A 26,864-nucleotide genomic window follows, 5' to 3' on the forward strand; every position below is an offset into this window, starting at 1 on the left:
AAATTCAAATAAGTTAATGTTTAAATAAGTATTTTTGTTTTAATTAGTAAATAACATCTCCCACACTTTAAATTAATGCAGACATGAATTCCAGAACTATACTTGCTGCAGCCTGCCTGGAGAGAGGTCACCTTTTTATTCCTCTATTCCATGTTATTCTGATGCTTATGTACTGTGTTGCCAGCTGTCATAATTTTACCCAGAATCTTGCAATGGCCAGTGCTTTTCTTAACGCCCCACCTTCTGGAGTCTTGTGATTATGTGAGCTGCTCATGTTCAGCCCTCCTGGTTGCAGAGAAAAGCTGGAACATCTAAACAGTAAATGTTGGGAAACCAGAAGGCAAATCAAGCAGAACCCAACGTTTATTAGTTTTAATAGCTCATGATTTTTACACCAACTTCATGATTTTGGGGCCTGACTAATGGTTTCTGAATGCTTGGGGTTGGTGATCCTATTAACAGTTTGGCTCTTTGTACCCCTTTTGGAGATTAGTCCTGTAGAAAGGTTAATGAGTTAGCTGTTGCCCTCAAGCTATGGCACTGGACTTGCCCCTTTCCCCAATCAGTACAGGCTTATGCTTTCATGGACTTTGGTCCCTGCAGACAGGGACCCCTCGAGGACATTGTTACAAACTTGGGATGGCCCCAGCAACAGTCCCTTATTACAAGGGACATCCATCTCTTATTTTTTCATCTCCGTACAACAAGCTTGGGAATTGCTGAGTGCTGCAAAAAGCAGCAAAAAATACCTCTGGCGAATATAGGTGAGTACTGCTTATTAGTTATATTATTATTATTAATAATAATAATACTTGGAGAAGAGGTGGGGCAGAGGTGCTAAGAAAACAGTCTCTTGTTTTTGAAATACAATCTTGGCAACCTAGCAAAGGCCCCAGGACACTTGCAGCACCCACAGGCTTGGCACTGGGGGCAACCCCCATGGCGCTGCCCACTGATGCTGGGGACAGTGGGGCAGCCCTGACGAATCCCTCAAGATTTCAGTCTCAGGCTGACAGGTACAACAGGCTTCTTCCCCCAGGCCGCCCCGGCGCCGGAACGTTGGTGCCGCGGCGCGCGGGCCGGGGGAAGGGGCGTAGTGATGCACAACGCGGAAGTGAGCCGGGCCCCTGTCAGATCCGGGGAGGAAGGCTGGATGAAGCCGGGGGCTGCCGCAGGGAGTCGGGGCTCGTTCCTGTGAGCGGCGGGAAGGAGCCGCCGGGGACTCGCGCTGTATCCGCCCCGGGGTGTCTGGCCTGAGCTAGAGCGGGAGCCGCAGGCCTAGGCGAGCCAGGCCCCGGGGTGGGGGGCGCCTTGGGACAGCGGAGGAAGCTCAGGGGCTCCCTGGCGGTGGGGGATGCTCAGGGCACAAGCCTGACCTGGGAGTCCTTAGATAGAGAAGCCATTGAGGGGCTCTGGGTGTCCCGTGCAGGCCGAGGGGGAGTCGAGGAATCCGGGGACCCCTGGGAGTGCAGAGGGGCCCTTGAAGGCTCGGGGTTGGGACCCCTAGGAGTGCAGGGGGCCCTTGAAGGCTCGGGGCTGGGACCCCTGGGAGTGCAGGGGGCCCTTGAAGGCTCGGGGTTGGGACCCCTGGGAGTGCAGAGTGCAGGGGGCCCTTGAAGGCTCGGGGCTGGGACCCCTGGGAGTGCAGGGGGCCCTTAAAGGCTCGGGGTTGGGACCCCTAGGAGTGCAGAGGGGCCCTTGAAGGCTCGGGGTTGGGACTCCTGGGAGTGCAGGGGAGACACTTGAAAGATCGGGGTTGGGACCCATAGGAGTGCAGAGTGCAGAGGGGCCCTTGAAGGCTCGGGGTTGGGACCCCTAGGAGTGCAGGGGGCCCTTGAAGGCTCGGGATTGGGACTCCTGGGAGTGCAGAGTGCAGGGAGCCCTTAAAGGCTCGGGGTTGGGACCCCTAGGAGTGCAGAGGGGCCCTTGAAGGCTCGGGGTTGGGACCCCTAGGAGTGCAGAGGGGCCCTTGAAGGCTCGGGGTTGGGACTCCTGGGAGTGCAGAGTGCAGGGGGCCCTTGAAGGCTCGGGGCTGGGACCCCTGTGGGTGCCGAGGGGTCCCGTGACAGCTCTGCGGGTAGTCCAGGGGGGGCCCTAGAAGTAGAGCCATGGCCACCCGGCGTTTAACAGACGCGTTCTTGTTGTTGCGGAACAACGCGATCCAAAACCGGCAACTGCTGGCCGAGCAAGTGAGTAGTTACAGCTCCTCCAGCCCTCTGAATTCACGTAGCATGGCTGCTGCGGTGAGTCTCCTCCCTTCATCCTACTGTATCCCACACTTGCTGCTCTAATGCCATCTGCGTAGGACAGTCAGACAGCAAGTGTTCTTGTCTCCTCCTTCCTTCTCTCTTCACCCCATCTCCTCTCCCCCAGTACACCGCTTTGCCTCACCTTTCCCCCAAGTCCCCCGCTACCCTTTCTTCTCCTCACCGTATAGTTTCCCTCCTCCCCATCTCCTTTCCTCTTACAATTTCCTTCCACCTTACACTTCTTTCTCCCCATCTCCCACCTTCCATCTGTCCCACACTTCTAACACTATCTCTCCCTCCCACTGTCCTCTCCCCATGTAAAATGAATAGAATAGATCTGTCAGTTCATACTGATCTTGTCTGTTTGCTCCATAAATAATACACTTCATTGTTATTTAAATATCTTCAGATTATTATTAGACATTAAGTTGTTCTCTCTCCTTTTTCTCCCAATCCCACTTCCCTTCCCAGATGAAAGGAACAGAGCTATCTTTTCATTCTGATCTCTTCTTCTCACTTTGTTGTGGGCACTCTTAAAACTTATTATGCAGTTCACCACCATTGTTTTAACCTTTTCTTATTTTGAGACAAGTTGCTGGTATCTCTCTTTCTTTTTTTTTTAACCTTTTCTGGAGTAAAATGAATGACTGTGCTCTCTTCAATGTGTATATGATATTTTAATTTTGGAAAAAAGAGGCATATATATCATGGTGTCATAAATTTGTTAAAATGCAATGCATGAATGCCTTTTGAAGTTCATGTAACATGGCATCCTAGAACTGACCGATCTTTTTGTTGTTTCTTGTTGTAGAAGTTGTTTAATCAATAGATGCATTCCAAATTTACCATGATTCAATCTCCAAATTCTGAAAATACCATCACATAATGACACTTAGTGAAAGTGTAGGAAAAAAGGAAGTAGGATGGTTTATAATTGTCCACACAGCCAGTGCTTGTTTGCCTCTCTTTTAACCTACCCCAAAAAAATTACACCATTTTCTTTAGGGGTTTTGTCACCTGGAAGCAATCTAATTTTATTAGGACTTTGAACTTCCAAAGCAACTAGCTCTGTTATCTTAGTATGGAGGGATAGCTCAGTGGTTTGAGCACTGGCTTGCTAAACCCAGTGTTGTGTTGTGAGTTCAATCCTTGAGGGGGCCATTTAGAGATGTGGGGCAAAATCAGTACTTGGTCCTGCTAGGGGAAGGCTGGGGGACTGGACTCAATGACCTTTCAAGTTCTATGAGATAGGCACGTCTCCATATATTATTTTATATAAATATATGTGCAGCCATCTATTTTCCAGTTGTACATAGAGTGATGAAAAAAGCAAGGAAACAATTTAAGCAAAAACAATAATGAAATAAAAAATTTCTAGTTTTAAAAACATTTGCGGCCACTCAGTTTTTTGTATCTTCATGTCAGTCTGAATCCAGGTACACTTTTAGTTCATAGTTTGGTTCTTCCTTGTTTTAAAGAACATGTACATATGCATACAGGGACCAATACTGACTCTCACAGGTAAAGCCCCTGTTGAAACCTTAAGGAAGGATTTCTGAATTGGACCCAAGTCTATGTTATAGCTACCATTCCTGCAAGAAGATACAATTAGAGAGGGCTGCCATGCAGGCACAGACTTGCTCATTAGCACATCTGCAGGAGAGATCAGGGCCATAAGTGATTTGACATGTTTAGTTATGTATCAGTCATTCAATTTTTCTGTCCCTGGTAGGAATTAGCTTTGCTATTGTTCCATTCTGAAATTTAAACGCTTGTTTTAATAAAGTCACATTCCACTGTAATGTATACAGCTAAGTATGCAAAAATCCAGCATACAAAACTCTGTACATTTTTTTTCAGCTAAATATTATTTCATCTCCTTGAAAATACTTCATAGTACAGTAGCAAATGTAGAAGCTAATTGGACTCTGCAGGCACAGAAGTCCACCCTTGTACATCAGTTTGCAGGATTGGGGCTTGGAGTGTGTTCTCTCCGTTGATAATTTAAACATACAGCAAGTTTATATATAGATAGATAGATGCTGTAGTTCCAATTTGGATGTTTTAAATATGAAAGGAGACGCCTTTCCATTTTTCTCCTTAATATCTTATTGTTTGTTTCCTCTTTCTTCTCTGACAGTTTTTATTGTTTTTGTTGTTTGTATTCTATTGCAAAGTGGTTATAATACATAGTGCAGATACCACCAAGCATAATCCTCAAGTGCAAGAGGACAAACTCTATACCTGTGACTGTTTGTAAATTTTGGTCTGGTCAGACTGTGATGGAAAACTTCAGATTCCAGTGTTACTTTGAAATCACTTATGAAATAATTAGAGAGAGAGAGAGAGAGGCTTTTGTAAATGCATATAAATAGGTCCAATTTGAATTGAGTTTTAAAAATTGTATTTCAGTAAATAACGAAGCACGCCATTTGACAGCCCAGCCAAGTAGATTGCTGGCTGGTAACTGAAACTACATTAGTATAGAATTGTCTCTGTCAATTTCCACTTTTAAGTCAATCTTCTCATTTGTTTAGAAAAGTCTCCAGTAAACATATGAGTCCTCCTTTCTTTCTCTGTTTCTTTTCACTAGTGCATTTTCTGTAAGGAGAAATGGTACTTAATGCTATAAATTCCATTTCAACCTGGGAGCTGCCATTGACTAATCTTTTTTCATGGTTAGCTTTATTCCACCTATCTTTGTACAAGCTCCTTATGAAATTACATTTATAGAACAGTAAAGGTCACACCTAGTAATATATTTTAAGTGTACTTTATTTTGGCACTCTGTTTGGCTTTTCTAAAATTTTATTTGTCCAGATTCTAATTAGAGCTTGTTAAATCACCAGGATTTTTTTTAGACATTCTAAACTTTTAATATTTACCTAGAAATGTTACTAATGATGAAAACAGGCATAGAAGCAACTGACCAATCAAATTCAGTTTCCATTGAAAGGGTAATGGGTTAGTAATACTTAGCACTTGTTTACAGCTTTACATTTTCAAAGCCTTTACTAGCATTGATGGAATAAAAAGCTATTTTGTCAAGTGCTGGTGTAAATGCAACTAATACTGGCAGAGATTGAAAAGCTTCATGTCTCCTTGTTGCCCTGTGTGAAATGAATTAATAATTGGACCCAGTTCCTAGTGAACAGGTTTCTGTTCCATAATTGTTACTTAGTTAAATCCACATTTGTCTCAGCAAGAAAGTCAAATACTGTATAGACCAAGCTATCTGTCATCTATCCATCTGGGGTGCCTATCAGTACACCTACCAGTATAACATCTGTGCAAATTGCCTTTTCCTCCCTAACATGGTGCCTCCAGAGCAGGGTTGAAGCACACTGGCAGGTTGACAAAGCCTTGTCACTACCTTGTCTTACCTTGTTTTGGGATAAACAGGTTCCAGGATTGTTGATCTACCACCCTTCATGAATACTAGAAATTGCTGTAAAAAAGTTAACCTTTTTTTATTCTGCATTAGAATAGTTCAGCCCTCTGATACTGACAGTCATTGAATCAATGCAACTGAAATTTTAAATACTCAGGCAAAGTTTAAATACTTAGCATTCTTAAATTACTTTTTATTTCTAAAGCTGAGTATGTAAATAAGAGGTATTTAAGTGTAGCATGAGACACCTTTTTAGCTCTGAAGTATTTTGTCCTTGCTTTAAAAGTAAATTTTGCTTTATTTATTTTTCAATGATTCTTCTGGCCCCCTATTCATACATTATGCAGTACAAAGATAACGCAGTGGTTACACTGGTAAAGTAGCAAATATATTGTAATTGCTAGTCTTTTATATGCTTTTCAGCTATAAGGACAATAACATTATTTGATAACTAACGTATACTAAACTAGCTCTTACATCTTTTGGTGTTTGGTGTGGCTTTTTTTGCCTTTCACTATATCCTTTTAAGGTGAGTGGGATGCTTATCGGTAAATGTGTGTCTTGAGTCAATTTTTCAAGCTTTGCCTAGTAAAAATATCAAACCAAAATGCATGCAGGTCTTCCAATCTCTTTCTTGAATTGAATGTGTCAAAATGTATACTGGATTTTGAATATTATGGACACATGATCCTTGCTACATTCAACTTTTACAGCTCATATTAATATGTTTTACACAGCAATTTTTCTATCTGATAGTTGGTATTTGAAATCATATATTGTGTTTAAATCAATTTCTTGACTGTTTCTTGATTTTTTTTAAACAAAAATTATGTTCCTGTTTACCAGTTTAACTGAAATAACTTTTAAAGAAAAATGTGCTTTTGTGCACCAGGCTAAATGCTTATGTAGATACATTGAGAATGCTGTGTTTTATTAGCCATTACTGTTTTAAGGGCCTCTTTGGTTTGTTTTGGTAAACTGTCAATTTAAAAAAAATAAAGCTTCAGTATTTTCTCAACTGACTGTACCCTATCTCTGTCCTATGTGTCTCTCTCTCTCTCTCTCTCTTTTACCTTTCGCTGTCCCTAAATGGATGGGGCTGATGGAATCAACAAATCATATCAGGAGCTGGATGAGGTATTGTTTTTTTATGTTTTGTTCCACCATGGTGCATCCAATATAGATGATGATTAGTTAGAACACTCATTTCTTTTTACTATTAATTTTTGAGATTTAGCAGTGTAAGATCACTGATGGTTTTTTCACAATACAAGGATGAGGCAGCTTTTTCATTAGTGTGAAGGAGAGCTTTCATGAGACATTTTGATGGGTAGTCACATTACAGTATTACTATATACTTACATAAAACTGTCCAGATTTACTGTGTGCACATTACATATAAAAACTTTATACAGTGAAACCATTAAATGTTATTCCTGCTTTTGTAAACTATAGCAGGCATAGGGCTTATTTCTGAGAGTAGTGCCATAGGTTTCAGTGGACTAAGGAGTGTGCCAGGTAATGTTTGCAGCAACAGGGCCTTTGGGGGAGTATCCTTATTATCAACAGATCTTCAGAGCTTAAGCTTTTAAATTAGAAAAGCATTATACACTAGAAACAATTACTTTGCACAGCTTTTGATTGTCTGCACAGCCACAAAATATACATGTTGCCATCTGCTTACACAAAATAGTATTAATGGGATTTCTCTAATATGACATCTTTGGTTTACATGACATTTTGAAAAATCTTGCCTTTGCAGTCACATCTAATCCATCTGTATAGGCACAGCAACCTACTTCAGAATGCAACCCAAACAAAATGAACTGAAGAAAACATACTTCAGTAGCTTTTTCTTAATGTAAAGTACCGGTACATCATCAGATACCATTCATGCTGCTTTATTTAATTATAAAATAAATCCATTCTATTATTCATTCAGTGTCCTATAAAGAAGCAGAGTGTTTCTGTTTGTAGCTGGACAGAGCATTGTAGCAGTACTTCAGTGGGAATGAGAGGAGGCTGAGTGAATTAAGTTAGAAAGTACAGTCTAGTGGCTAGATCACAGGACTGGGAGTCAAGAGACCTAGGTCTCATTTGTAGCTCTGCCATAAATTTTCTGTGGGCAAGTCATTTAACCTCTCAGTGCCTCTGTTTCCCCATCAGTTATATTAGGATAGTACTTCAAGGGATTGGTGAGGGTTTGGTAAAGTTTTCCAAAGTGCTATAGAAGTATTAAGTGGTTTCTGTTGTTGTTTATAGTACTATTGATCTTACCTCAGAGTTTTCTTGTTTGTACAGAGCTGTAATGAGCCTTACTGTTGTAACTACATACTGTGTTCATTTCCCTTTTTAATTACAAGTTATTTCAATCGCATATAAAAAAAATAAAAAATACTGAAGGTTACAGCAGCTAACTCAGCAAAAAGAACAGATCCAGGTAAACTACCTTGTTCTATGTGTCTCAATCAGTTTGAGATTCTTCTATTGTTAGCTTTGGGGGGTAAAAAGGAGTGGCAGGGAGGGCACTAAGAGATTGCTAAGGTAAGGAAATAAATGGATATCTTCCTTCCACCCACTCCACACCTTAAGGACACAGTTTTAATTGAGGATAAACAAGTGTATTTCATCATTAATTATGTCAAATCCTATAGCAGCATATAATGCATCGGCATATCTGACATCAGAACTGGGCCTTTAGTCTTTGCCAGACTGAGCATGTTGTGCTTTTTTTAGCTTCTTTGTTTTATTTGAAGGCTTTATTAGATGCCTCTTGAGTGTGAAGTGAAATTTTTTTGACCTACACCTACCAGTGAGATTTGGAAAATAAGGCACCTGCACACTTACTGTAAGCATTTGCAACTCTGCAGATAATTTTTGTGATTAGTTCTCTCTTTCCCTTAAAACCTTTCAACTTTTCAAATCTGGTTGCAGCCATGCTATGTTTTAATAGAAATCCACACTCTGTTTTCAAGTATACTATCTCTCTCTTCTCAGAATGTACTGCACCCTCATTTTAAAACTTACAACACGGCTATAAATAAATCAATGTACTTCAGCTTCAAATAGCATTAAACTCTATATCATGACACCCATTAAAACATTTTCTATCATTCAAATTATGTGACTCCTGTGAACTGTGATATACACAGGATGTTTTTTGTCTTTGTATTTGTGCTGTTCTAGAGAACATACTGTGATGTTAGCGGGCCCCTTTTTAAAAGCTTGCTTTCACTATGGGAGTCTCTGTAATTACCGGTACATACAAAATGGTTTTGAGGTTGTTTCCTTCTAAAAGCATTTCTGTTGGCAGCTTCACCTGTGTGCTTATTTTTTTCCTTGCCAGGGTCGCTACTCGTTATTACTTACTTATTTTATGGTTACACCCAGAGGCCTTAATTAGGACCAAGGCCCAGTTGTGCTAGGCACTGTAGAAATACAAGTATACATACAGTCTAAGCCCCTGACGTTGCAGTGATCTCCATGCAGATAGACCCTTGTTGATGTCAGTGGGGCCCAGCACAGATTCAGGTGTTTGCTGTTGCAGATCTCTGCAGGATTGGGGCCCAAGTAGACAAGATGCAACAAGTGAGTGCAACATGCGGAAGGGAGGCTGGGGTAACATGTATTTACATTGGCTTATTATTGCACAGGTTTAGATCATGTATACTAGCTTTGTTATTGTAAACATGCCCCCTAAAAATATAGCCCTTCAGGTTTTATTAAAATTCTCCTACCCCAAATAAGGTGATTCTGGGCATCATGATTTGGATTCTCCAATTTTTCTTCATATCAATTCTAAAAGACCTTACATGTGATCATTTATTAAATATATTGGTCTAGCAGATACTTATCTAGCCCGTGTCCCCCTAGTATCTGAGATTCCGAATTAATCAAATTCAGTATTTATGTGAAAGAACTCACTGGAGACAGAATATAGAAAACTTTCTTTTCTTAGCTTCACAGGGAGCTAATAAACATTATCTTTGGTTATTTGGAAATATCATACTATTGTTTGAGACTACAGAACAATATATATATATTTTTTTAAAAAATTAAGTCATTGAAATGAAATTTGAAAATTTTGGCTAGCCCTGATCTGTAGAGAAATGTGGCCAATATGAGGATCCAGTGGCAACAAGCTCTCACATAGAGCGAGGCCACTTCCCTTACTCCAGCTCAAGGGCTTCCTGAGTCCTGAAGCAGAGAGGAAAATGTGTGGCTTCCCACTAGTTGCAGAGTGGATTCTATCTCCCGAGTCCTGGCAGGACACAAGGACATTGCTAATTAATGTGTGAGAACAAGCCAGGAAATGAGGAGCATCCATCACAAATGAGTAAACTGTACATGGAGTGCAGTCTGTTAAGCTGACTTTTTTTAAGGGAGGTTGCAGTTACCGTGATTACGAATACCTGAATTGGATGTCTGTAATCTGAACAGACATCGTTTTCTGTCTTTAAACTTGTTGCTTTTCCCCTTCGTAGCTTGCTGATGATCGCATGGCACTAGTATCGGGGATCAGTTTAGATCCCGAAGCAGCAGTTTGTGTAACAAAGCGGCTACCTCCCAAATGGGTTGATGGAGTGGGAGAAGTAAGTACTTACATGTTATCGTTGGGTGTAGTTTTTCGTGCAAGGATTTTGTTGGGAAAATAGCTGTGACAGCACTAATGCAATAAGACTCATTGTAATAGTAATTTAGAAAGGAGTTAGTTGAAGTAAAGTCTTTTTATGAATTCTAATGCTGTTTTACATGCATAATGCAAGAAACATGTCACAAAAAGTGAACCTACTAGTACAGATTTCAAAAAGGCCTCTAAAAATGAACTCACAACATTTACAGCCATCCTTTTCTCTATACAAAAAACCTCATGTGTGCACAGAAATGGGTATTCAGCCTTTACAAGCACAAGACACTGCTTGCAGACATCTGGCTTATGACCTTACAGTTGTATTGGTAGAAGCCAATTTGAAATTATGCCCTTGAATTTAAACCATTATGCTTGGTTTGTATTGTAACATCATGTGATAAGGGTGAAGGTGCCATCTAGATTTTTCATATTCCCTTCTAAATTTACATTTTTGATTTTACTATTAGTTTTTTATATAATTTGAATGATTCTTTGACTGTATTATGGTCCAGTCCAGTGAAGTTACATCTTTGAAAGCACCATAGTCCCATCCAGTGGGTAATGGTGGAGGGCTTATGCTAAATTAAAATGTCAAAAGAGCAACAGGGTCACAGACCAAACACTCAGAGGCCAACTTTGTACATTTTGGCTTAAAATATTTGGCCTATTTTTCTACAGTACACGTTTCTGTTAATTATTTCTTCACATAAATTAAGTCTATCTGATAATTGTCAGAACCTTTTCCTTTGTAGCATTACTGTCCTTTCTCCATTTCTTTTAGATTCAGGATGATATCAGCAGGATTAAACAGAAGATGAAAGAATTAGCCAGTCTTCACGACAAATATTTAAACAGACCTACTTTGGATGATAGCAGCGAAGAAGAACATGCAATAGAAATTACTACCCAAGAGATCACACAGGTGCAGATAAAATATTTTCTGAGATGTTAATTATGTTCAGTTCTGAAGCCACAGTTTTACTTTGCTCTATCCTGCTGTGGCACTGACTTATTTGAAATAAAGTTCATGTTCGATAATTAGTGCAGTCTTGTGATTAGAACAGGTGATTGAGCCAGAATTTTGAGGTTCTGTGCCTAGTTTTTCCACTACGTCACTGAGATCCTGGGTGGTGGTGGCCTGTGATATACCGGAGGTCAGGCTGGATGATCTGGGGATCTCTTCTGGCCTTATACTCTATGACTGACTCTATGATGACAAGTCACTTACTTGCTCTGTGCTTCAGTTTACCCATCTGTAATATAGATGTTGAGCCTCACAATCCTACAGCAAAGGGTTTAAGTAGCTCATGTTTGTAAAGGAGTTATAAAATATCAAATAGTATTACTAATATGCAACCTCCATTCTGAACAGAAGTAATTACTTTGAATGCCTTTTTTATTCACAAAGTAAATATCATACCTTGCTTAATCACAAATCCTTTAATCAGTTACAAAATCTATCTTACAGAAAACTTTCATTTACATTTATCTGCAAAATTGTTTGGATTTTAGTCTCCATCTGAGTGCTGTGTTTTTAGATCCATTTAAATGACAGCCTGGATATCAGTGTTCTTTACTTTTCTTTAAAAATCCTTATGTTCAAGTATTACAGTTGTTCGTTCAGCATTTGAGCCATGTGATAATTAAAATGTCTTACTATTCTTTGACTAATGGGAATTATTTTTTCAGCTATTTCACAGATGCCAGAGAGCAGTCCAGGCCTTGCAGAGCAGGTCACGTAATTGTACAGAACAAGAAGAACGTGTTCTCAGAAACATAGTGTCTTCCTTAGCACAGTCCCTTCAGGACCTATCCACCAACTTTAGGCATGCACAGTCTGACTATCTCAAACGTAAGCATCTGCAGAGACATATAGTATTAAGTGCCTTCTGTCTGCAAAGTATTGAACAAATACCATCGCCCCCTTCCATTTGTGCTGTGAAGATGGTATCCCCATTTTCTGGACTGGGGAAACAGAAGCACAGAGAGGTTAAGTGACTTGTCCAAGATCACGAAGAGCTATTAGTAGAATTCAGGAATTCCTGGCTCTAAGTCCTGTGCTCAAACCTGTGCCTCTTTTGTTCTTATTTATAAAATAAGTTAATATACTTAGCGTGGTCTTGATACAAGTACAAATATGAGGTGTATATATAGGAGTGAAGTCTTATGTACAGTTTTAGCTGCAGGCAACAAGTGGAGATTGATTGCTAGTAAAAGTTAATGTCCAACAGCCACAGAGGAGAGAAAACACAAATGCAAAATGCTATGTGCAATATACCACATATATAATGTGCAGTGTCCAAAATTCTGTAACTGGGCAAATGCACCAACTTATTTTTATCTTGTCCACTTAATATTGACCTAATATCTCTTCACCCTGTAGCACAGCACTATAGTTGCCACAGATAAGGTTTGAGATCATGACTAGGAGGAGACATGCAACTGAGAGGGTTTCTTTGTTAGAAAATAACTTCCAGGGTGACATACTGAAAACTTCTGCCCTGTGAGAGACATAGTGCATGTATCTACCTAGGTACTTTGCAGCCCACATCACCTTAGTATCTGTATTTACTCATCACCTCTAGCTTTGCTCAATCCTAATAATGTGCTTTTCTGCAAAAAGAAATAAAACATTTTTTTAAAGATGGGGCAACAAAAAAAACAAACAAATCTTTAAATTGCTTTAAATTTCATATGGTGAATGTTAGAGCATGCTAAATTACTTGAAGTTCATGGAACATAATGTTTAAGAGTTGTTGATCTAACCAGAATCTTGTGTAGTCAAAGTTGGTCATGCTTTGTAAAGAGCAATTCTATATACTGATTAAAATTCAGTGCCTGTCACTTAGGAAAATCTGGCTAATGGCGTGATATTGCTCTGTATAAATAAGTTTCCATGTCCACATCTTTTGTGACCTCCTGAAGCTTCTGGAAAAATCTTATTTCTCCTAAAGTACATTAACATTCAGAATGTTGTATTTCAAAATGATAATAATGGATCTGAGTGACTTTCTGCTTTGTGTATCTAAATATTATACTCAGCCACCGCTTTTTTCTATTTACAGGCATGAAGAATCGAGAAGAAAGATCCAAGCATTTCTTTGATACGTCAGTCCCGCTTATGGATGATGGAGAGGACAGTACTCTTTATGACAGGGTAAGTTGGTAGGTATTAAGTGAAGTTTTATTGGAGAATAGGGTTTTTTTGTTTGGTTTTTACTATAGTCTTAAATTTGAGAATCATGAGAATGAATCAAAAACCAGATTGTGTCTGATATATGCATTAAACCACATGGGAGTTCCATCTTGCCAGTTGCCTTAGTGTTTTCCTAATAGCACTATTGTAAATGAGTGAGGGGTTTTAAAGACTTTGATTTAAAAAAAGTATTTTTCTGCTCTGATATGTCGTCACTAAGATGTGTTCAGTAATACGTACCATGCCATACATTTTTGGGGAAAAGGAAGAGCACAGATTGCCACCATCCAATTGAAGCTACCATCCTGCCAGCTGATGACAATTCTCTTCAGAACCTCTGCATGTGCCCTGGGAAGATGCAGTGAGGGGCGAAAATGCTGCCTCTGCAGAGCTCCTGGTCTCTATAAGGCGAATGAGAGTTTGATTTCTCATCTCATATCTCCCACACTGCAAAAATCAAAGCTAATCCCAACTTCCTAACATTATGAATGACAATGTACAATCATTAGGAGTGATCCCTGTGACTCTATTTCCTCTTGAGAAAGAAGCTGAAGTTTTCTGCACAGACCTTATGGAGCATAGATATGAATAATGGGTCCAATTTAATGCTTCACCTCTACCTCACCTACTTGGTATATTACACAAGACACATCTCCAGTATTACCACGCATGCCAGATGCGTCCCTTACAAGTGCCCGCAGCAATGTTTCAGGGAACTGCGTACCCCTACTATGTCAGTGTTTCTCAGTATGCCTCTGTTTGTTGTCACTGCAAAACACCACAGCCTCCAAGGCTAAAGGGTTAAGCAGCAAACTTGTGGAAAAGGTGGTGGACTGTATTTCAAGGAGCATAATAAAAGTAGTGTTCCACTTGACCTTTAAACAAGAGAGCCTGAAAATGAGCACAGTGCGTTGTAGTGAATGGCCTTGGGAGATAAAAATAATAATGTCTGTAATACAAAAGGATTCCGCAAACACAGTCATTGCTGTAGTATACACACTTTAACAGCAGTTGACCTTATGAGATGTTCTGTACACTGAGCATTGAGTAGCTAGGCCATACCTACTACCATTGACATGTATGTTGTGCCATTTCCTTGGTTTGATACATGCAGACAAACTTGCTTTCAGACAGATTTTTATGCCCTGCTGACATTTTAACTGCTAGCCTATTTTGGGCGTGCAGGTTTCTTCTTTTTAAATTATGCACAGCTGGATTTAAATCATCTCTACCAGAAATACAGATGGCAATCCACATTATTTTTGTGGCAGCCCTAAATCTGTTACATATTTAATGCACAGTTGCACACTAAGATTTTTTTCTTAATGATGTCTGTGGCTGCTATTGGGAGTTCCAAAGAGGCCCTGGCATTAGGATGACAATGCTTTATATTTATTACTACCAGTGTTCCATATTGTTACTGTTAGCTTATCATTTAAATCTTCTATTTCTACAGGGTTTTACGGATGACCAGTTAGTATTGGTGGAACAAAACACATTAATGGTGGAAGAGCGGGAACGAGAAATCCGCCAGATTGTACAATCAATCTCTGATCTCAATGAAATATTTAGGGACCTTGGAGCAATGATAGTGGAACAGGTGTGTGGACCCACGGTATCAGCACTACAGACAGAACTGGTAGCACTGCCTGTTGTTAAGGTTGCCTGACACTGTTAAACCCTCTTTTCAATTTCTTACAACTTGGCCAAATTTCAACCATTTGGGCTGTAATATTCCATGCTTGGTGTCTGCCTCACGCTAGTTTGCATATTTGCCCCTTCTTTCTTTCCCCCTGCCACCAAAATGGTTTGAAGGCTAGGGAAAAATATGTTTGCCCATGTTAAAAAAAAAAAAGTTCTGGCAACCTTTTCTAGCGTGTGTCTATATCAGGGCTGGGAAGCACCCACCCAGTTGCTGTGTAGATATACCCATACCCAAAGGATTTGGATGCCCATTGTTTCTGCTCATTTCCATGGTGCAAGGAATTTGGGGGTTGAGAAAACTAACCAAGAGTACAACGTTGTTTCCTGGGATCATGAAAAAGTGTTAAAGTCGCAAGAAACTCTTGGACATTACAAGTACCTGGGTCTGCATTTATAATTTAAAAACTGAAATGATCACTGTTAAAGCATGCACAATTTGAGGTGTGTAACAGTCCCATTATTTAGGCAACCAAGCTAGGAACTCCTTTAAAGACATTTTATTTTTTTGACCAGTTCTTTTTTTTTGAAGACGTGCTTAGCCTGCATAGCTCATCAGTTATCTTCTGTGAACCCTATTTATCACCCTCTTATTAATTGTAACCGATTGTTACAATTGTAGTATTTATTTAGGTTCAGGTTCATGCTCATTATAACTATTGTTTGTTATTCAGGGTACAGTTCTGGACAGAATTGACTACAATGTTGAGCAGTCGTGTATAAAAACTGAAGAGGGATTGAAACAATTACATAAGGTAAACAGAGCGGATGTTTAAGATGCTATATACTTTGTTACATGATACTCTTTAATATTTTTAAGAAGATCCATCAAACACCATGGCCAAATTTAAAAAAAATAAATAACTGGTGCCTCTTCTGTCACGTACAATTGCTTTGTGGCAATTGTGGATGCAACAGCAAGTGAAATCTATGCACCAGGAACCTTACTGGGTAACTTACTATCTACCAGGAACTTTACTGGGTAACATTTTCAAAGATAACAAGGAGTCCAGTGGCACCTTAAGGACTAACAGATTTATTTGGGCATAAGTTTTCATGGGTAAAAAAACCTCACTTCTTCAGATGCAACCATTTTCAAACATGATTCCTGGCATTAGGCACTCAATTCATAGTTAAGCACGTAAATACAGGTGGCCTGACTTCCAATTGCTGAGCCTCATGCAGCTTACACAGAAGATCAGGCTAGTTACTTTGGTCCCTCATCGGGGACTTAAATCCCTCACTTTAGGTGCCCAAGTTTGCAAATGTTGTCCCTTGAGGCCTGGGTTTAATATGCAGGCATTGCTTTTTGTGGAGCTAACAGTGGGTATTTTCCTTTTTTGTACTGCATCAGCTAGGATTTTAGTCCAACCTTATGCTTCTGCTCTGGAAATCTTAGCTTTGAGCTGAAAAGCTTGGACTCCAGCAAAATGATACAAAAAGGCTTTTTTCCCCTCTTTTTTTTTAAAAATGTAGGATTTTGTTCTGTTCAATTGAATCCGTCCATGGCTGGCAACAACATGGAATGAGAGGTTTATGCTCAGCCTCAGAATCTCAGTGGCCTGTTATATTTTGGAAACTTGGAAGTCTATTTACTGCAAACTCAATCATCTCATATCATTGCAGATTTCTGATATATTGTCATCAGAAAAGTGCCGTTGGAGAAGAGCATAATGCATTGCTATCTAGTTTCTTTTTTCTGCTTGTGTATAAAGATGAATTGGTGACCACTGAAAACAGGGCATTGATCCCCTGGCAATAATTATTAAAGTAATGACCAGCAATTTACACAAAATGGGCTAGAAATAAATAAATGATCAGAACTGGAAAGATATACTCATGTTTGTGACCCTGCCCCAGGTCCCTTCTGGTATACTGATTAGAGCTTGGATCCTTCGTGCCATATGCATGTTATACTGACTGTTTTCAGTAGATGGGGGCTGTAGCTAAGCACTTGGTAGGAATCTAATGAGTCACAGGAAATATATATGCAAATTATTATGATACTGTAAAACAGAGTGCCTGCTACGATTGGTATCTCTTTTTTCTTTAAGGCATATGTTGTCAGTTTTCTTTTCTGCTTTAGTGTGCACAGCTATTTCAAACTCTGTTTACCAACTGATTTGCATTAATTCACTTTGGAAACGTGATGACATTAATATTATTAAAATATTCCTCCCTCATAACAAAATGAAAATTACACAATCCATTGTTTTGGGATACTTTAAGGGCCAGATTTACAGGCTAATTAGGTGTGCAATTACATTTACTGCACATCAGATAATTGCATATCAAAGTGGCTAGTTAACATTTCTTCACCAGCCCTATTAAGCATTTCTCATGAAAAAATTTCTAACATTTGTTTTTCATTTTTTTCAAAAATTGTCATGGTGTTTATCTATTTTGATTTAAGAAATCAAAACAACAATTGTTTGAGAGAGAGAGAGTGGGGAGAAAGAGGTAGAAAACTGAAAACCAAAACAAAAATTTTCAATTCCAATTTCAGAAACTAATACAAAATTTTCATTTTGATTTGTTATATCAAAAAACACATTTTAAAGGAAGTGAAGCTTTTTAAAAAAAAAATTTCATTTCCTTCAAAAACCACTTTTTTTAAATAATACCAAAAAAAAGTTTGAAGAATTTTTGACCAGCTCTATTACTTAGAGACCTTTGTATGTACAATTGCCTGATTTGTGTCCACAATTTAGGTAATTTCCGCACCTAAACAATCTAAAATTATGATTTTAGTTATCATTTACACTTTCAGATGTGCCACCTCTATTTTAGGTAAAGTAATATTTTACACAGCACCCTGTGGGGTATACAACTTTTCCAGGAACTAAAGATAAGCACAGTCAAACTTTGTTTAATTGACAAGAGATCAAATTCTGTGACATGAAGTTTTCCTCTTATCTGAAATAATCTAATGTGGATAAATGGGGTTTCAGCATATACTTGTCTTCAGTACATCTATACCAAGTCAAAGAAGTCTGTGCAATGCTGACATGAGTTATTGAGTTATAAGGCCATGTCTACATTGCAATAAGCACCCGTGGCTGGCCCATGTCAGCTAAGTTGGGTTTGTAGGGCTCAGTCTGTGGGGCTGTGAACTTGTGTAGACATTTAGGCTCAGGCTGCAGCCCGTGAGCAGGAAGGTTCCCGAAGTCCTGGCTCCAGGCCAAGCCCAAACATTTGCACCACAGTTACAGGACCCCACAGCCCACGCCCAACTCAGCTGACACAGGCCAGACACGGCTGTTTAATTGCAGCATAGACATACCCAAAATGGCTGCTTTGCAGTATAATGTGAAATGTCAAGTTATAATCGTAAAAACAGTGTGCGTGTCTAGTAGGTGTCTAGATACTAAACATGGATCATGCCAGGATCTGCTTTTGCACAGTGCTGAAATCAACATACTAACTACCTTTCGTTTGTTTCTATAGGCTGAGCAATATCAGAAGAAGAATCGGAAGATGCTTGTCATTTTAATTTTATTTGTAATAGTAATTGTACTTATTATTGTTCTTGTTGGTGTAAAGTCACACTAGGTAATGGTTCTATCATTTTCTTATTTTTGTGTGTATGTAATTATTTTTCCTAATCTGAATGGATGGACCTGCACTCCTGAAAGTTGCCTTTGAATGTATAAGCCCTAGTGGTACAAATTCTGTGCAATGTTTCAGTAGAACTCTTTTCATAATACATCCTTCGGTGATACCAGAGGTGTTTGTAAAACTTGTACAGAAAATGTCAGGACACTTGATAATGCTACCAAATTGGTCATCCAGTTCTTTATCCAAACATATTTGGAATATTGTGCAGTATTTAAAAAAAAGATGGAAAATAAGAGTAGATGTTTACAAGAAAATATGATAATTAGTATTTCACTGTGTGCAAAAAAGTGTGCCGTTCTTTGTAGTCTTATGTTGCAATTTTGTAAACTATAAGATTTTTATGGGACTATGATTTGGAGGGTAAATGCCTTAAAAGATGCACAAAATTCTAACTGTTTGATTTCACCTACTTTTCTCCAAACTTTTAAAAAATATGTTTGGAGTGACCATTAAAAAAGAAACGTCTTAAAACAGAGCATAACTCAACCCCTGTGATCTTAATATAGATTTTGCATCATTAGTAATTATCAAGGTAGTACTTAGAAGTGTAAATAACAAGACTTTAATCACTGGTATAATTTAACACATTTAATTTAATTAAAATAGCTTCCTAATCCTAAGTAATCATAGGAATAACTTTTCCTCATCAAAAAGATCATGCATTATATTATCTATTGCAAATTTCTTGGTTATATATTAAATACAGCCAGCTACATTACAGTCATTTTAATGGTTTGCGCTAAACCTGCAATAGAAAGAAAATTCTCCTTTTAGCCCCCTGTATCCTTCATCTTTTCCCCTCCGTCAGGTGTCCTACAACAGTGGATGGTAGACTGTCTTCACGTACAAGTAGTCCCAAATATTTACAGTACATCTATCCATACACTCATCCTAAATAAGTATTTCAATATGAGTATAATATATATTGCAGTCTTTATAAGGGAACAAGTTTAAAATGCAATGTTGACCATGACTAAAATGATGTATTAGTATGGGCATACATCAGATCTTGGTACAAAATGTCTGGCTTGCAGTGCTTCTGCAGCAATACAATTTGCTGTAGGTCAGGGGAGAGAGAGAGAAGAGAAATCTTGAGCAGTGGAATATTAATGGTTTAACATGGTCCAAAGTGTTGCACAATTATAGGGGCATTGCCTTAATATTTTTAACAAGGCTTTTCTGTATTGAATAAGTTGGTTTCTCTAAGAGGCTATAGCTTGTACTAATGGCACTTTGGTTCTGATTTGTACAGTGGTCTGCATACGCTTGCAGTGATGTTGTGCCCAAAGCCACTGAAGCTCAGGTACACAATATAATGATTCTAAAATTGTACATGGGGAATTGGGATCCTCTGTCCATATCAGTGCAGACTCTTGCCAGCTTTCTTCCTGTAATGGGCCATGTATGCCATCCACCAACCCCTGCTTCCCTAGTAATGATGGTATACATGAGTCTTCCTTGGCATACTTAGACATAATATTAAGATATGGCCCCTTAAAAGGTATTTCTAACTATCTAGCTATTGATTTTCCTTCGTCTGACAAGACCTTCAGTCATTAGGGTGTTTAGGGTACCTGTTTACTCGCTGGAATACTTCAAAACCAGACAGATTGACTCTGATGGAAAGAGGTCCACTAATGAAGTGGATGTTCTCTCCTCCCCTCTCCCACCAACCTCCATCCTCCCCCCTTCCCCCCCCCCCCCCCACTGAAGAATTGCAGTTAGTAGCTGCAAGGTAGAGGAGACACATGGGGGTCCTTCATAATGATTAGTCACGATAATTGGTGTTTTCTCTATTGAAGATATTGCAGACTAAAGAGAGAAATCCCTAGCATGTGCTTAAGTTACTGCCTTTTGTAAGATGAATGTGCCAGGGAACTTTCTTGGAATTGGATTAATTTTCACTTTTTATTAATAGCCTCCCTTGGTTGGAAGAAACATTTGTTGTCCTTTATGAATCGGGCAGATGATAGGAGACTAATGGGGAGGAGGCTCATTGAAGTGTGTAACTGACTTTGTGCAGGCAGAACCCTACCTAATACAAAGTATTTTATGAAATAGGATAGAATTCTGAGCAAGTAGTTTGCCTGCATGCAGCACCACGACCCACAGGTCTGAGTTCATACTTGGAAAATGCTTATTTGATGTGGGGAATAGGGCAAAATAAATTTGTTGGGCATCTGGATGGCTTTTTGGATTGGTGATGGAGTATGTGGAGCCATTAGTTTACTGGTTGAAATCTGTTCCCGTTGGTAACAGCCTTGACTTACTTCCTCTTGATTGATAATTCATGGCCTATGTGGAAGAAGTTTCACAAACTGGCACTAATTGGCACACTTTGCATATCTTAACTGATAGGCCAATGAGACTGGACTATCCTCTGGCCTTGAAATTTGGGACAGTGTGGGAATCGATGCACTGCTTCTACTCCCACTATTTGTTTTCTGGGTAAAGAGGAATTTGCTCTCCAGAAACTACCAATGTAGATTTTTCACAGCACTAAATTCACACAAACACAATTTGTAAAAGGTAGAATAAAATTCTTTAGCTTTGTAGCTGGTGTGTAGCTCCCCAGTGTTGGCATAGATCTTTTTGATGATTGTGACTAAAACTACTGTCTCCTAAGTGTGTTACTGCTGTCTGCATCCTATGGTGCGAAGCAGTAAACATTGCATTAATTTAATTGACTGTATTTGCAACTTTCACTCTAAGATGTTATTTATTTCTGTCTTGACCAGTGCTTTTGTTGTTTTATCCTAGTTGATTAAAGACACAATAAAACAACACTTCCAAACTAATTGGTTAATTGTTACTCATTTTTCTTACATATTTATACTAAAATAAAACAATTAAGCATTTACATTGATGTTTCTTAAACAAAACTAATTTTCTGTTTGTAGTCTGTCAAATTTAATGGAAGCAGTAATGACATAGAAGATCCTGGAAAATTAGTGCTCTTTTTAACTAATGCTAAATCTCATGTAGCATGAACGCTTTACATAGCCAAAATTAGGAAAGGAATAGCATTCATCTATAAGTATTGCTGAAATGGAAGGGATGGCCTAACCATGCTAAAATGATAGAAAATATTTAGCAAATGTGAACATTTTAAATAGAGGTGTACATTTTATATACAGTGCGAATGACAAATTTAAGCTCAGATGCACTGTCTAGCATAATTCATGATGAGCTAGAAATTGTTGAAGCTGATGTATAGTGATACTGTGTTTATCTGAGAGAGAGGATCTTTGATAGGATTTTATTTCCTATATCATTCCAAATGTCTGCATTCCATTATAATTCGTCCTAGATACTTACTTATTCAGGGCCAAAGCATTGTCGTTTATGCAAGGCTGGAGTAATCTGGCTTTGATCTCCCTGGGGTTAAAAACGGATGGTATTACCCTTCTGACCTAGGCTGTGGAGCATCTGTACAGCCACAACAGTCCGTGAGCGGTATAAGCAGCTGCTACACCTACACTGAGGATTTGGGCCATTGGATCAGCATAATCTCATCAACCTATTGGCCACGCCTTTGACCTCCTTCTGACCTCCCTTGCATGCTGCGGAGAAAGCCAGTGCAATATATTTGATGGCTTTTGGGATGTGCCCCTCTTCCTGGTCTCGAGACACCTCCCTGTCCGTAATGGAGCCCCAGGATATATTCAGAATCTGCTGTGGGCACAAAGGCCAGAGTAGGAGAACGTGTTAGGATTCAGTCCTTGATGTGGAAAGCTATTGAGTTGAGAAAGTAGACACCTGCAAGAGCCAGCAGAATAAAAATTGCAAGAATGTGTTCTCCAAGAATGCGTGGCTCTCCTTACCTGTCCTGAATACATCCCTGGCCTACAGGTCTCCTTGGCCAGCCTATTGACTTATATTAAAATTCTCCACTAAAATAGAAACAAGCTTACAAAAATGACCAAATCTGTGTGTAAGTGTAACTCAAACTTACTAGAATCAAACTTCATTAAATGTTTGAAAACTACAACGTCTTGTAAGCTAATATCAATAGGATATTAGGTGCCACTTTGATCCCTCTCTAAAACCTGAAAATATGTAATGGTTCTCCTTAAAACGCACAATGTAAGCATTAACACCACTTGTAGGCCTCGGGGCCTAATTAGCAGTGAATGATGACTAATGTTTTAGTGTTCTCTGGAGGTTTTTAACGTAGGATATAACATACTGAAATGTTGGATACTTGCTGTATGCACTTTGTTATGAAACTTTAATTTTCATCTGTTTTGCTTAACCTTTACAAATCTGGCTTTCAGTACAGCCATGCACGGTACATTAAGAAACAAGAGGTGACAAACAGTTAGAATTTTGATTTTGCTAAAGAAAACTTTAAAAGACTTTTATCTACCAAGAAAACCCTCATGTTCTGTGTAATCTGCAAAGAGGTATTAATGCAAACTGATCCTTAGAGTGTATCTTGTTTAGTGCGTGAGGCACCAAAATGAAAAGTTACACTCTGTTTGTCAAAATAGAGCTTTATGAAGTGGTTGAGGAAAGCTTCTGGGATTTTGTATATTGTAATTTATCCATTTGTAATTAGAAGAAATAACATTTGTTTTTTGGAGAAGAGGAAGAAAAAGCAAATGATTTGACAACATAATTTGGGTTTAACAGCCTAGTTTTTGAGCTAGACTAAATGTAAAATATGTACATTCCAAAGGAGTTTGCAAACTTGAGATCTCTTGTTTATGCCTAATGGTTTCATTGTAAGACAACGTTGTCTTACCGATTGGGACAAGTAGCAGTGCTTGCTTAAGGGATTGTCAGGGCTTTTTCTGCTCAGCACCCCTCTTTCCAGACAGATGGGTAAACATGGGGACATAACTTTTCTTATTTTGCATAGTAATTTTCCTGAACTCCAAGAATGTTTTTCACATTCATCAAAATGTTTTCTTAATTTAGTTCTCCAAGTAGTGCCTGTCCCCAGATAAAATTGATCAAAACTTGGATTTATAAAATAAACACACTTAAAATAAGGAATCCAGTACAGTTTTCTGTGTGTTGAATTGTAAGTAATCATATACGTCTTTAGCAGTTGCTTGATTCCATAAGCACTGTTGAACTGGCACAAGGTTAAAAATTGCTATGGCCATGGAATTTAGTTGTCTATGCTTGGGCTCTCACCATTTTTAACACCAGTGCAAATGCACTGCTGTTAGCAACCAATGAGGATTGAGGGGAATTTTAGGAAATTTTCACAGCATAGACAAGGCTTCAGAAAGAGATTAGACTCTCAGCAAGTCCAGTGTCTTGATTAAGACCCTGATCCTGCACCATTAAAGTCAAGGTGAGTTTTGCCATTGATTTCTATGAAGATAGGATCGAGCCTTAAGTATCCGTTCTTTTTACCCATTCCAAATCTTAACCTACTGAGCATGTTAACATTGTGGGATTTGGATTAGATGACCTAATGTACTTTTCCAATTGTAAATTGTTTTGATGTGTAAATCCAAAATACAGCTGTTTATTCCTATTTCTCCTATCTCCCACCGTAGTTTGTCCATGTATATTGGAATAGAATTGAATCCCAAGTGGAGTATGTTCTCTGGCTCAGTAATATCGCTAAAGATGGAACCTGTGTATTAGGTCATCCTGTCCATTCCCTAGCAATGCAGGATTGTTCTCTATAATATACTGTCTGTATCTAGGCTAGTTTTAAATGATTCAGACAGTGAGGCTTTCACCACTTCCTTTTGGGAAGCTGTCCCATGGCCTAATAAGACCCGACCATAAGGAAGTTTTTCCTGGTATTCAGCCTAAATTTTTCCTTTTTAAATGTCTTCTCTTTACTTGCACTTACATTCTGCTTTGCCACCATAAATAAATCCACTCCCTCTTTGATATATAGACCCTCCACCCATTTGTAGATTATCGTGTCTATCTCCGGCTGACCAAACATGCAGAGATGAAAATATAACCCGGTATGTTTGGTTTAAACATATTTTAGTTTATTACTAAAAGTGGAGTTTGGAAAACATTGTTTCTTGTTAGTAAATCCGCATGCTGTAACTTAGAGCACAGTCTGGCCATTTTCTCTGGTTTTTGGCATGCTCCTTTATAAACATAATTTAGGTCTAATACTTAGTTATGGTTTTGTGAATGCAAAGAAGAAAATTCAGCTTTCCATTTAGATTTAATAATTAGTCGCCTATGAAATTAACACAGTTAGTCTGTTTACAGTTTCCATCAATTAGAAGATATCAAAAAACTTATCAAGAATGTGTAACTTGAGCTCTTCCTTTTATAAAGGGTGCATATTTTTAATTGTAGGTGGATGGTAGCTGGAATCAGTGCTAATAACTTCCATTCATTTCCCCAAAATATGAATTATTACTTTAATCTGTGGAGTGTAACACAAGGGATCTCATGTTTTGAACAACCATGTACAGTATATTTTCTTCCGTTTCACTCTGTGAACTGTTTGTAATGTATAAGTAAACCATTAAAAAAATCTTAGTATATTTATTGAAAGTTATATTAAATGCATAAACATGTTAGATCATCTAGCTCAGGATTTCTCAGCCTGGAGCCACATCCAGGACCAGATAGTGTTGGAAGGGTGTCCCAGCTCAAAAGGAAGGAGATCCTCTCCTATAGAAAAGCTGAAGCCCCTGGATGTAAGCCATCCTCTGCTAGGCCATGTTTCCTATTGCTTTATCAAGCCTGTTTTTAAATATCCCAAGCAGAGAAACTTTCCCACTTCCTTTAGGAAACTAGTCCACAATCTGGTTTTACTCTGAAATGTTTTAATGTTTATTTAGCACAAATGTTCCTTTATATTAGCTTCCATCTTGTTACCCTGGTTCCTCTCTAAATGATTCCCCTCTTCCTTGAAGGTACACTATAGATATTTTTTTCTTCTTCCCCCATCACTCTATCTTCACTTACTAAACTGGCCTAGGTCCTACTAGCAAAGCCCCCCAGTTCCTGGGCAGCATCCTATCCACTCACAGACCCCCCCACCACCAAGCTACCCTCTGGGCTGGGTGTTCTTGGAGCCACCAGCTGCCCTTAGCCCAAATGTGCCAACTGATCACTGGTTGTGGTCACAGGCTGTCATAGAGGTTTGTCTTTATGGTCAAACCATCCACAGTTTCCCCTTCTTGACCTGTGGTCCTCTCTCCAGAGAAAGGCCTCTCTTTAACCCTGTGATCAAAGAGTGCAAAAGCTCAAGCACTCCCCAGCCAGCTGTGGCTCACACATTTCTCTTGCTTTCCAAACCCATCCCAGCGCGGTGGAGTCGAAATCCTGAGCTGCTGCCTGTTGCTTGGCCTAGGGGCAGCTTGAAACATTTCATAGAATATCAGGGTTGGAAGGAACCTCGGGAGGTCATCTAGTCCAGGGGTCCCCAACACCGTGTCCGCCAAAATGCCGCCAACAAACTGCATCATCCAGAGGCGTTGCCACCAAAATGCCGCCGATTTTGGCGGTGATGCCTCTGGATGATGCTGCTTGTTGGTGGCATTTCAACGGCAACGCCTATTGACGTTGCCGTTTGTCGGCGGATGCTCGTCTGCCGGGGCGGCTCTAGGCATTTTGCTGCCCCCCAGCATGGCAGGCAGGCTGCCTTTGGCGGCTTGCCTGCGGGAGGTCCCCAGTCCCATGAATTCGGCAGCAGCCTGCGGGAAGTCCGCCGAAGCTACCGGACCAGTGGACCCTCCGCAGGCAAGCCGCTGAAGGCAACCTGCCTGCCGCCCTAGCAGCGACCGGCAGAGTGCCCCCCGCGGCTTGCCGCCCCAGGCACGCTCTTGGCCTGCTGGTGTCTGGAGCCGCCCGTCCTCCACCGCCAGTGGCTAGTCGGACAAAAAAGGTTGGGGACCAACCCCAACTAAATCATTCCAGGCAGGGCTTTGTCAGTTTACATTTCAGAATTTTTCAACCAACCAAAAAAGTGGGGGGTGATTTTATTTATTCCCAACGAGTCGCCTCCGTTCCCCCCACCCCCCCGCACGGCGAGGGTGTTGCGAACCGCTGAGCTCGCTGCAAGTCAGAATGCCCAGGGGGGACGTGCCCCCGCGGAGCCGGCTGTGCCCGGCGCGGCCGCACGGGGCGCCCGCG

The 26,864-nt window shown here is 39.7% G+C and overlaps 1 protein-coding gene across 3 annotated transcripts; it reads left to right on the top strand.

The window, feature by feature from the left end:
• Nucleotides 1–1,114: 1,114 nt before the first annotated feature.
• STX16 (syntaxin 16) lies at nt 1,115–25,267 on the top strand. 3 transcript variants are annotated; one of them, XM_050917817.1, is made up of 11 exons: nt 1,115–1,642; nt 1,820–1,870; nt 1,921–2,243; nt 6,766–6,777; nt 10,125–10,232; nt 11,052–11,192; nt 11,960–12,122; nt 13,336–13,427; nt 14,923–15,066; nt 15,842–15,922; nt 18,615–25,267. In XM_050917817.1, exons 3-11 carry the CDS (start codon nt 2,109–2,111, stop codon nt 18,717–18,719), a joined length of 981 nt encoding a protein of 326 aa, XP_050773774.1. In that variant the 5' UTR covers nt 1,115–1,642; nt 1,820–1,870; nt 1,921–2,108; the 3' UTR covers nt 18,720–25,267. The 3 variants fall into 3 exon arrangements, with proteins under 3 accessions (XP_050773774.1, XP_050773775.1, XP_050773776.1); XM_050917818.1 differs by lacking the exon at nt 6,766–6,777 and having other exon boundaries at nt 1,115–1,600; nt 1,787–1,870; XM_050917819.1 differs by lacking the exon at nt 6,766–6,777 and having other exon boundaries at nt 1,115–1,600; nt 1,787–1,870; nt 1,921–2,189.
• The last annotated feature ends 1,597 nt before the right edge of the window (nt 25,268–26,864 follow it).

Source organism: Gopherus flavomarginatus, chromosome 11 (genome assembly GCF_025201925.1).
Source record: "Gopherus flavomarginatus isolate rGopFla2 chromosome 11, rGopFla2.mat.asm, whole genome shotgun sequence".
Taxonomy (NCBI): domain Eukaryota; kingdom Metazoa; phylum Chordata; order Testudines; family Testudinidae; genus Gopherus; species Gopherus flavomarginatus.

What these genes read in the sequence shown, in the direction of transcription:
- STX16 (XM_050917817.1), top strand. Translation starts at nt 2,109, where the DNA reads ATGGCCACCCGGCGTTTAACAGACGCGTTCTTGTTGTTGCGGAACAAC. An exon ending in CTACCCAAGAGATCACACAG is followed by an intron (nt 11,193 to 11,959) that starts GTGCAGATAAAA and finishes TTATTTTTTCAG; the next exon opens with CTATTTCACAGATGCCAGAG. An exon ending in ACAGTCTGACTATCTCAAAC is followed by an intron (nt 12,123 to 13,335) that starts GTAAGCATCTGC and finishes TTCTATTTACAG; the next exon opens with GCATGAAGAATCGAGAAGAA.